The sequence below is a fragment of the Coregonus lavaretus genome (assembly GCF_964263955.1).
Source record: "Coregonus lavaretus genome assembly, chromosome: 30".
In the NCBI taxonomy this organism is placed as follows: Eukaryota; Metazoa; Chordata; class Actinopteri; order Salmoniformes; family Salmonidae; genus Coregonus; species Coregonus lavaretus.
Window position 1 is genome coordinate 36037932 of NC_140017.1, and position 10993 is coordinate 36048924.

The window sequence follows — 10993 nt, forward strand, 5'->3', positions numbered from 1 at the left end:
GTGTTATGGAGGGGTAAGGGGGGTGTTATGGAGGGGTAAGGGGGGTGTTATGGAGGGGTAAGGGGAGGTGTTATGGAGGGGTAAGGGGGGTGTTATGGAGGGGTAAGGGGGGGCGGGGTTCAGCACGAACAGCTGAAAACAAACCTGCCGAACAACAAACGAACCAAAACGTCACAAAATTTCGTCATAATATATGCGCAAACTGTTTTGACTGGGAAGCATGCGACAGAAATAAAAGGTAGGGGGGTGTGCAGTGCTCCAAGTCTCTCTCTCTCAGCTTCTGTCTGAAGTGTCGGTCACTGAAAAGGTCTCAAAAACAAAGCTATCGAAGCTCTCCAGTGTTTTTGTATCGAAGCTCTCCAGTTATATATATATATATAAACTGAAAAACACTGGAGAGCTTCGATAGCTTTGTTTTTGCATGTCAGCAATCAAGTACAGTACATACAGCTAACTGTAGGACCATGTTTATCCTTATGTTCTCCTCCAAAAATACAAAAAGTCCACATTTCCTTCCACGTCTTGAATGAGCTGCTCTTCTCTTCTTGACAGTTCTGACAACTTCTCAGCTCGTTCAGTTCAACCAACTCAGTGAAACAGACACACAACAAGCAGTGCTGTTCTAAACCCGTTCCTCTGAGCCAAGAACTAGGTCTGAGTGTACTTTATGCGTGCGTGTGAGTGTACTTTATGTGTGTGCGTGTGAGTGTACTTTATGCGTGCGTGTGACTGTACTTTATGCGTGCGTGTGACTGTACTTTATGTGTGCGTGTGACTGTACTTTATGCGTGCGTGTGAGTGCGTTGGTGTGTGTGTTTGTTCATTGTGCGTGTCTGAGTATGGGCCGGGTGGGGCTGCATGCAGACAGGTCTGTGACCAGTCCTTATGTCTCGAAAGGGTCATGAAACTATGTACAGCTGTTCCCAGATCAGTCCTTAGGTCTGTAGGAGAGTTGAGCCTCATATAGGGCTCACTTGAAGAAGAAGTCAATCTCAAAGTGAGTTCCCTGGTTAAATAGCTGTCCGTAGGTCAGTCGTTAAGAGTTTAGTGGTGCGTACTTCACTAGGATTCACTTCAGCAGGGTTCAGGGGCTATGAGGAGTAGTCACACAGGATAACAGCAGCTAGAGGTCAAGGTTTGGAGATGTGAACTTCGCTGGCCCCGGTGCCGTTGGTAGTGGTGGTGATGATGTACTGTGTGGTGGGCTGCTGGGAGGAGGTCTGGGTGTCCAGGTGGGTCTGGGCCGAGCTCTGGGGGCCGCTGGCCTGCTTAGGGTCCAACTCAGACTGGCCCTCCGAAATCACATAGTGGGTCTGGAACAAGATGAGATGGTACAACAGTTAGAATACACAGACCACCACACCACCATACACCACAATACACCACACCACTATACACCACCACCATACACCACACACCACCATACACCACCACCACCATACACCACACACCACCACCACAACATGCAACTCATGTATATACTTGATGAATATGTTATGATCAAGATGAACAATCAACCTGCCTTTCTGAGAGAAGGTAACTGGATGCAGGAGTTTAAAAAAACAGCGCGTCCCAAATGTCACCCTATTCCCAATGGTGTCTGGTCAACAGTAGTGCACTAGGTAGGGAACAGGGTGACATTTAAAGGAAAACTCCACCCCAGAAACCCTCTTCTGGTGTTTGTGTCATTAGTCCATTGTTCATATAGTGCCAAAATGTTTTGCATGTCAGCAATCAAGTTTTCAACATACAGTGAGGGAAAAAAGTATTTGATCCCCTGCTGATTTTGTATGTTTGCCCACTGACAAAGACATGATCAGTCTATAATTTTAATGGTAGGTTTATTTGAACAGTGAGAGACAGAATAACAACAAAAAAATCCAGAAAAACGCATGTCAAAAATGTTATAAATTGATTTGCATTTTAATGAGGGAAATAAGTATTTGACCCCTCTGCAAAACATGACTTAGTACTTGGTGGCAAAACCCTTGTTGGCAATCACAGAGGTCAGACGTTTCTTGTAGTTGGCCACCAGGTTTGCACACATCTCAGGAGGGATTTTGTCCCACTCCTCTTTGCAGATCTTCTCCAAATCATTAAGGTTTCAAGCCTGACTTTTGGCAACTCGAACCTTCAGCTCCCTCCGCAGATTTTCTATGGGATTAAGGTCTGGAGACTGGCTAGGCCACTCCAGGACCTTAATGTGCTTCTTCTTGAGCCACTCCTTTGTTGCCTTGGCCGTGTGTTTTGGCTCATTGTCATGCTGGAATACCCATCCACGACCCATTTTCAATGCCCTGGCTGAGGGAAGGAGGTTCTCACCCAAGATTTGACGGTACATGGCCCCGTCCATCGTCCCTTTGATGCGGTGAAGTTGTCCTGTCCCCTTAGCAGAAAAACACCCCCAAAGCATAATGTTTCCACCTCCGTGTTTGACGGTGGGGATGGTGTTCTTGGGGTCATAGGCAGCATTCCTCCTCCTCCAAACACGGCTAGTTGAGTTGATGCCAAAGAGCTATTTTGGTCTCATCTGACCACAACACTTTCACCCAGTTCTCCTCTGAATCATTCAGATGTTCGTTGGCAAACTTCAGACGGGCATGTATATGTGCTTTCTTGAGCAGGGGGACCTTGCGGGCGCTGCAGGATTTCAGTCCTTCACGGCGTAGTGTGTTACCAATTGTTTTCTTGGTGACTATGGTCCCAGCTGCCTTGAGATCATTGACAAGATCCTCCCGTGTAGTTCTGGGCTGATTCCTCACCGTTCTCATGATCATTGCAACTCCACGAGGTGAGATCTTGCATGGAGCCCCAGGCCGAGGGAGATTGACAGTTCTTTTGTGTTTCTTCCATTTGCGAATAATCGCACCAACTGTTGTCACCTTCTCACCAAGCTGCTTGGCGATGGTCTTGTCTCCCAACTCCCTACTGGGCTAGTCTCCCTACTGGGCTAGTCTCCCTACTGGGCTAGTCTCCCTACTGGGCTAGTCTCCCTACTCCCTACAGCTACATGAAGTATACCCACTGAGAAGCACACAGTTTATTGTTAACCAAGAGAAGAGGCAACTTGCTAGACTCTCTCTCCTAACTCACCGTCTTGACCCCAGCACTGTTGACCCCTGTGACAGGAGTGCTGGCCTCAGCGATCACGTACTGGGTATGAGGCAACGTCATCATCTGAATCTCAGAGGCTGGAGAGAGAGTGAGAGAGCGAGAGAGAGAGAGAGAGAGAGAGAGAGAGAGAGAGAGAGAGAGAGAGAGAGAGAGAGAGAGAGAGAGAGAGAGAGAGAGAGAGAGAGAGAGAGAGAGAGAGAGAGAGAGAGAGAGAGAGAGAGAGAGAGAGAGAGAGAGAGAGAGAGAGAGAGAGAGAGAGAGAGAGAGAGAGAGAGAGAGAGAGATGGAGCAGACAGTCAGTCAGTATAATGTCTCTGTCGGTTCAATATACTGGAAGGCTGCGGTCATAATCTCTAACCATTTCTCTCCCGATGTGTGCCCTCATTCACTCCGTCTCATTTAATAAGAAGGGACATTCCCTAGAGCTCAACTTGGATTTAATAGGAAGGGACATTCCCTCGAGCTCAACTTGGATTTAATAGGAAGGGACATTCCCTACAGCTCAACTTGGATTTAATAGGAAGGGACATTCCCTCGAGCTCAACTTGGATTTAATAGGAAGGGATATTCCCTACAGCTCAACTTGGATTTAATAGGAAGGGATATTCCCTACAGCTCAACTTGGATTTAATAGGAAGGGATATTCCCTCGAGCTCAACTTGGATTTAATAGGAAGGGATATTCCCTACAGCTCAACTTGGATTTAATAGGAAGGGACATTCCCTCGAGCTCAACTTGGATTTAATAGGAAGGGATATTCCCTACAGCTCAACTTGGATTTAATAGGAAGGGATATTCCCTCGAGCTCAACTTGGATTTAATAGGAAGGGATATTCCCTACAGCTCAACTTGGATTTAATAGGAAGGGACATTCCCTCGAGCTCAACTTGGATTTAATAGGAAGGGACATTCCCTCGAGCTCAACTTGGATTTAATAGGAAGGGATATTCCCTACAGCTCAACTTGGATTTAATAGGACGGGATATTCCCTACAGCTCAACTTGTGTAAACTTCCTCTAACCCTAACCCAATCCAATGCTTTTAAATCCATTAGTGGGAGTGAGCAAAGGCATGCTATGAAAAAAAATCTTATTCTAAAATGGATTAAATAAAAAAAATCCTCATCCATCTACACACAATACCCCATAATGACAAAGCAAGAAAGAAAACAGAAATACATTATTTATATAAGTATTCAGACCCTTTGCTATGAGACTCAAAATTGAGCTTAGATGCATCCTGTATCCATTGATCATCCTTGAGATGTTTGGAACCACCAAGACTATTCCTAGAGCTGACCGTCCGGCCAAACTGAGCAATCGGGGGAGAAAGGCCTTGGTCAGGGAGGTGACCAAGAACCCGATGGTCAGCTCTAGAGTTCCTCTGTAGAGATGGGAGAACCTTCTAGAAGGACAACCATCTCTGCAGCACTCCACCAATTAGGCCTTTATGGTAGAGTGGCCAGACATAAGCCACTCCTCAGTAAAAGGCACATGACAGCCCACTTGGAGTTTGCTAAAAGGCACCTAAAGGACTCTCAGACCATGAGAAACAAGATTATGTGGTCTGATGAAACCAAGATTGAACTCTTTGGCCTGAATGCCAAGCGTCACGTCTGGAGGAAACCTGGCACCATCCCTACAGTGAAGCATGGTGGTGGCAGCGTCATGCTGTGGGGATGTTTTTCAGCGGCAGGGACTGGGAGACTAGTCAGGATCGAGGCAAAGATGAACGGAGCAAAGTACAGAGAGATCCTTGATAAAAATCTGCTCCAGAACGATCAGGACATCAGACTAAGGTGAAGGTTCACCTTCCAACAGGACAACAACCCTAAGCACACAGCCAAGACAACGCAGGAGTGTCTTCGGGACATGTCTCTGAATGTCCTTGAGTGGCCCAGCCAGAGCCCGGACTTGAACCCGATCTAACATCTCTGGAGAGACCTGAAAATAGCTGTGCAGCGACGCTCCCCGTCCAACCTGACAGAGCTTGAGAGGATCTGCAGAGAAGAATGGGAGAAACTCCCCAAATACAGGTGTGCCAAGCTTGTAGTGTCATACCCAAGAAGACTTGAGGCTGTAATCGCTGCCAAAGGTGTTACAACAACGTACTGAGTAAAGGGTCTGAATACTTATGTAAATTTCATTTCCATTTTTTTTTTATAAATATGCAAACATTTCTAAAAACCTGTTTTTGCTTTGTCATTATGGGATATTGTGTGTAGATTGATGAGGGGGAAAAAACAATTGAATCCATTTTAGAATAAGGCTGTAATGTAACAAAATGTGGAAAAAGTCAAGGGGTCTGAATACTTTCCGAAGCACTGTATATCATATGTTATAGCAATCTGGTGCATGCAGAGCCCAGCCCAAGCCAGGCAAAGGTACTCACGGTATCCTCGGTAGTTCCAGTTGCCGGGGATGTAGGCGTGTTGCACAGAGCCCTGCTGATTGGATGACGTCTGGAGGGCGTGACTCTGGGCCAGGGTCACGGGGGTCAGCTGGGCGGGGCTTAACTCCTGGGCCACCTGGGAGGAGGGGCTTAGAGGCTGACCCTGCAGGAACAACAGAGGACGATTGGTTGATAGTTGGATTGTTGGATTGATACTGACCTTGTTGAATGTACTGACTAAGTAGATCTGGATAAGAGCGTCTGCTGAATGACCAAAATGTAAAAGTAATATTTGCTTTAAAACATAGTACAGGTACAGAGTACAGTAATGAGTTAGTACTCCTAGTAGTAAGGAGTTAGCACCCCTAGTAGTAAGGAGTTAGTACCCCTAGTAGTAAGGAGTTAGTACCCTTAGTAGTAAGGAGTTAGTACCCCTAGTAGTAAGGAGTTAGTACCCCTAGTAGTAAGGAGTTAGTACCCTTAGTAGTAAGGAGTTAGTACTCCTAGTAGTAAGGAGTTAGTACCCCTAGTAGTAAGGAGTTAGTACCCCTAGTAGTAAGGAGTTAGTACCCCTAGTAGTAAGGAGTTAGTACCCCTAGTAGTAAGGAGTTAGTACCCCTAGTAGTAAGGAGTTAGTACACCTAGTAGTAAGGAGTTAGTACCCCTAGTAGTAAGGAGTTAGTACCCCTAGTAGTAAGGAGTTAGTACACCTAGTAGTAAGGAGTTAGTACCCCTAGTAGTAAGGAGTTAGTACCCATAGTAGTAAGGAGTTAGTACACCTAGTAGTAAGGAGTTAGTACCCCTAGTAGTAAGGAGTTAGTACCCCTAGTAGTAAGGAGTTAGTACTCCTAGTAGTAAGGAGTTAGTACTCCTAGTAGTAAGGAGTTAGTACACCTAGTAGTAAGGAGTTAGTACCCCTAGTAGTAAGGAGTTAGAACCACTAGTAAGGAGTTAGTACCCCTAGTAGTAAGGAGTTAGTACCCCTAGTAGTAAGAAGTTAGAACCACTAGTAAGGAGTTACCCCTAGTAGTAAGGAGTTAGAACCACTAGTAGTAAGGAGTTAGTACCCCTAGTAGTAAGAAGTTAGAGCCACTAGTAGTAAGGAGTTAGTACCCCTAGTAGTAAGGAGTTAGTAGCACTAGTAGTAAGGAGTTAGTACCCCTAGTAGTAAGGAGTTAGAACCACTAGTAAGGAGTTAGTACCCCTAGTAGTAAGGAGTTAGTACCCCTAGTAGTAAGGAGTTAGTACCCTTAGTAGTAAGGAGTTAGTAGCACTAGTAGTAAGGAGTTAGTACACCTAGTAGTAAGGAGTTAGTACCCCTAGTAGTAAGGAGTTAGTAGCACTAGTAGTAAGGAGTTAGTACACCTAGTAGTAAGGAGTTAGTACCCCTAGTAGTAAGGAGTTAGTACCCCTAGTAGTAAGGAGTTAGTACCCCTAGTAGTAAGGAGTTAGTACCCCTAGTAGTAAGGAGTTAGTACCCCTAGTAGTAAGAAGTTAGAGCCACTAGTAGTAAGGAGTTAGTACCCCTAGTAGTAAGGAGTTAGTAGCACTAGTAGTAAGGAGTTAGTACCCCTAGTAGTAAGGAGTTAGAACCACTAGTAAGGAGTTAGTACCCCTAGTAGTAAGGAGTTAGTACCCCTAGTAGTAAGGAGTTAGTACCCTTAGTAGTAAGGAGTTAGTAGCACTAGTAGTAAGGAGTTAGTACCCCTAGTAGTAAGGAGTTAGTACCCCTAGTAGTAAGGAGTTAGTAGCACTAGTAGTAAGGAGTTAGTACACCTAGTAGTAAGGAGTTAGTACCCCTAGTAGTAAGGAGTTAGTACCCCTAGTAGTAAGGAGTTAGTACCCCTAGTAGTAAGGAGTTAGTACCCCTAGTAGTAAGGAGTTAGTAGCACTAGTAGTAAGGAGTTAGTAGCACTAGTAGTAAGGAGTTAGTACCCCTAGTAGTAAGGAGTTAGTACCCCTAGTAGTAAGGAGTTAGTGCTCCTAGTAGTAAGGAGTTAGTACACCTAGTAGTAAGGAGTTAGTACCCCTAGTAGTAAGGAGTTAGAACCACTAGTAAGGAGTTAGTACCCCTAGTAGTAAGGAGTTAGTACCCCTAGTAGTAAGAAGTTAGAACCACTAGTAAGGAGTTAGTACACCTAGTAGTAAGGAGTTAGTACCCCTAGTAGTAAGGAGTTAGAACCACTAGTAGTAAGGAGTTAGTACCCCTAGTAGTAAGAAGTTAGAACCACTAGTAGTAAGGAGTTAGTACCCCTAGTAGTAAGGAGTTAGTAGCACTAGTAGTAAGGAGTTAGTACCCCTAGTAGTAAGGAGTTAGAACCACTAGTAAGGAGTTAGTACCCCTAGTAGTAAGGAGTTAGTACCCCTAGTAGTAAGGAGTTAGTACACCTAGTAGTAAGGAGTTAGTACCCCTAGTAGTAAGGAGTTAGTACCCCTAGTAGTAAGGAGTTAGTACCCCTAGTAGTAAGGAGTTAGTACCCCTAGTAGTAAGGAGTTAGTACCCCTAGTAGTAAGGAGTTAGTACCCCTAGTAGTAAGGAGTTAGTAGCACTAGTAGTAAGGAGTTAGTACACCTAGTAGTAAGGAGTTAGTACCTCTAGTAGTAAGGAGTTAGTACCCCTAGTAGTAAGGAGTTAGTACCCCTAGTAGTAAGGAGTTAGTACCCCTAGTAGTAAGGAGTTAGTACCCCTAGTAGTAAGGAGTTAGTACCCCTAGTAGTAAGGAGTTAGTACCCCTAGTAGTAAGGAGTTAGTACCCCTAGTAGTAAGGAGTTAGTAGCACTAGTAGTAAGGAGTTAGTACACCTAGTAGTAAGGAGTTAGTACCCCTAGTAGTAAGGAGTTAGTACCCCTAGTAGTAAGGAGTTAGTACCCCTAGTAGTAAGGAGTTAGTACCCCTAGTAGTAAGGAGTTAGTACCCCTAGTAGTAAGGAGTTAGTACCCCTAGTAGTAAGGAGTTAGTACCCCTAGTAGTAAGAAGTTAGAGCCACTAGTAGTAAGGAGTTAGTACCCCTAGTAGTAAGGAGTTAGTAGCACTAGTAGTAAGGAGTTAGTACCCCTAGTAGTAAGGAGTTAGAACCACTAGTAAGGAGTTAGTACCCCTAGTAGTAAGGAGTTAGTACACCTAGTAGTAAGGAGTTAGTACCCCTAGTAGTAAGGAGTTAGTACCCCTAGTAGTAAGGAGTTAGTACCCCTAGTAGTAAGGAGTTAGTACCCCTAGTAGTAAGGAGTTAGTACCCCTAGTAGTAAGGAGTTAGTACCCCTAGTAGTAAGGAGTTAGTACCCCTAGTAGTAAGAAGTTAGAGCCACTAGTAGTAAGGAGTTAGTACCCCTAGTAGTAAGGAGTTAGTAGCACTAGTAGTAAGGAGTTAGTACCCCTAGTAGTAAGGAGTTAGAACCACTAGTAAGGAGTTAGTACCCCTAGTAGTAAGGAGTTAGTACCCCTAGTAGTAAGGAGTTAGTACCCTTAGTAGTAAGGAGTTAGTAGCACTAGTAGTAAGGAGTTAGTACCCCTAGTAGTAAGGAGTTAGTACCCCTAGTAGTAAGGAGTTAGTAGCACTAGTAGTAAGGAGTTAGTACACCTAGTAGTAAGGAGTTAGTACCCCTAGTAGTAAGGAGTTAGTACCCCTAGTAGTAAGGAGTTAGTACCCCTAGTAGTAAGGAGTTAGTACCCCTAGTAGTAAGGAGTTAGTAGCACTAGTAGTAAGGAGTTAGTACCCCTAGTAGTAAGGAGTTAGTACCCCTAGTAGTAAGGAGTTAGTGCTCCTAGTAGTAAGGAGTTAGTACACCTAGTAGTAAGGAGTTAGTACCCCTAGTAGTAAGGAGTTAGAACCACTAGTAAGGAGTTAGTACCCCTAGTAGTAAGGAGTTAGTACCCCTAGTAGTAAGAAGTTAGAACCACTAGTAAGGAGTTAGTACACCTAGTAGTAAGGAGTTAGTACCCCTAGTAGTAAGGAGTTAGAACCACTAGTAGTAAGGAGTTAGTACCCCTAGTAGTAAGAAGTTAGAACCACTAGTAGTAAGGAGTTAGTACCCCTAGTAGTAAGGAGTTAGTAGCACTAGTAGTAAGGAGTTAGTACCCCTAGTAGTAAGGAGTTAGAACCACTAGTAAGGAGTTAGTACCCCTAGTAGTAAGGAGTTAGTACCCCTAGTAGTAAGGAGTTAGTACACCTAGTAGTAAGGAGTTAGTACCCCTAGTAGTAAGGAGTTAGTACCCCTAGTAGTAAGGAGTTAGTACCCCTAGTAGTAAGGAGTTAGTACCCCTAGTAGTAAGGAGTTAGTACCCCTAGTAGTAAGGAGTTAGTACCCCTAGTAGTAAGGAGTTAGTAGCACTAGTAGTAAGGAGTTAGTACACCTAGTAGTAAGGAGTTAGTACCTCTAGTAGTAAGGAGTTAGTACCCCTAGTAGTAAGGAGTTAGTACCCCTAGTAGTAAGGAGTTAGTACCCCTAGTAGTAAGGAGTTAGTACCCCTAGTAGTAAGGAGTTAGTACCCCTAGTAGTAAGGAGTTAGTACCCCTAGTAGTAAGGAGTTAGTACCCCTAGTAGTAAGGAGTTAGTAGCACTAGTAGTAAGGAGTTAGTACACCTAGTAGTAAGGAGTTAGTACCCCTAGTAGTAAGGAGTTAGTACCCCTAGTAGTAAGGAGTTAGTACCCCTAGTAGTAAGGAGTTAGTACCCCTAGTAGTAAGGAGTTAGTACCCCTAGTAGTAAGGAGTTAGTACCCCTAGTAGTAAGGAGTTAGTACCCCTAGTAGTAAGGAGTTAGTAGCACTAGTAGTAAGGAGTTAGTAGCACTAGTAGTAAGGAGTTAGTACCTCTAGTAGTAAGGAGTTAGTACCCCTAGTAGTAAGGAGTTAGTACCCCTAGTAGTAAGGAGTTAGTACCCCTAGTAGTAAGGAGTTAGTAGCACTAGTAGTAAGGAGTTAGTACACCTAGTAGTAAGGAGTTAGTACCCCTAGTAGTAAGGAGTTAGTACCCCTAGTAGTAAGGAGTTAGTACCCTTAGTAGTAAGGAGTTAGAACCACTATTAAGGAGTTAGTACCCCTAGTAGTAAGGAGTTAGTACCCCTAGTAGTAAGGAGTTAGTACACCTAGTAGTAAGGAGTTAGTACACCTAGTAGTAAGGAGTTAGTACCCCTAGTAGTAAGGAGTTAGTACACCTAGTAGTAAGGAGTTAGTACACCTAGTAGTAAGGAGTTAGTACACCTAGTAGTAAGGAGTTAGTAGCACTAGTAAGGAGTTAGTACCCCTAGTAGTAAGGAGTTAGTACCCCTAGTAGTAAGGAGTTAGTACCCCTAGTAGTAAGGAGTTAGTACCCCTAGTAGTAAGGAGTTAGTACACCTAGTAGTAAGGAGTTAGTAGCACTAGTAAGGAGTTAGCAGCACAAGTAAAGAGTTAGCAGCACTAGTAAGGAGTTAGCAGCACAAGTAAAGAGTTAGCAGCACAAGTAAAGAGTTAGAACCACTTGTAAAGAGTTAGAACCACTTGTAAAGAG

The 10993-nt window shown here is 44.2% G+C and overlaps 1 protein-coding gene across 1 annotated transcript in view; it reads right to left on the minus strand.

Moving 5' to 3' along the window:
• Positions 1 to 431: 431 nt before the first annotated feature.
• Positions 432 to 10993, minus strand: part of prdm10 (PR domain containing 10) — a 50788-nt gene continuing 40226 nt past the window's right edge. The window contains exons 22-24 of the mRNA XM_084148336.1: positions 5506 to 5668; positions 3094 to 3191; positions 432 to 1313 (exon numbers count right to left, since the gene is read on the minus strand). Coding sequence (XP_084004462.1) covers positions 1131 to 1313; positions 3094 to 3191; positions 5506 to 5668 — 444 coding nt within the window. The 3' untranslated portion in view covers positions 432 to 1130. The remainder of the gene's footprint in view (positions 1314 to 3093; positions 3192 to 5505; positions 5669 to 10993) is intronic.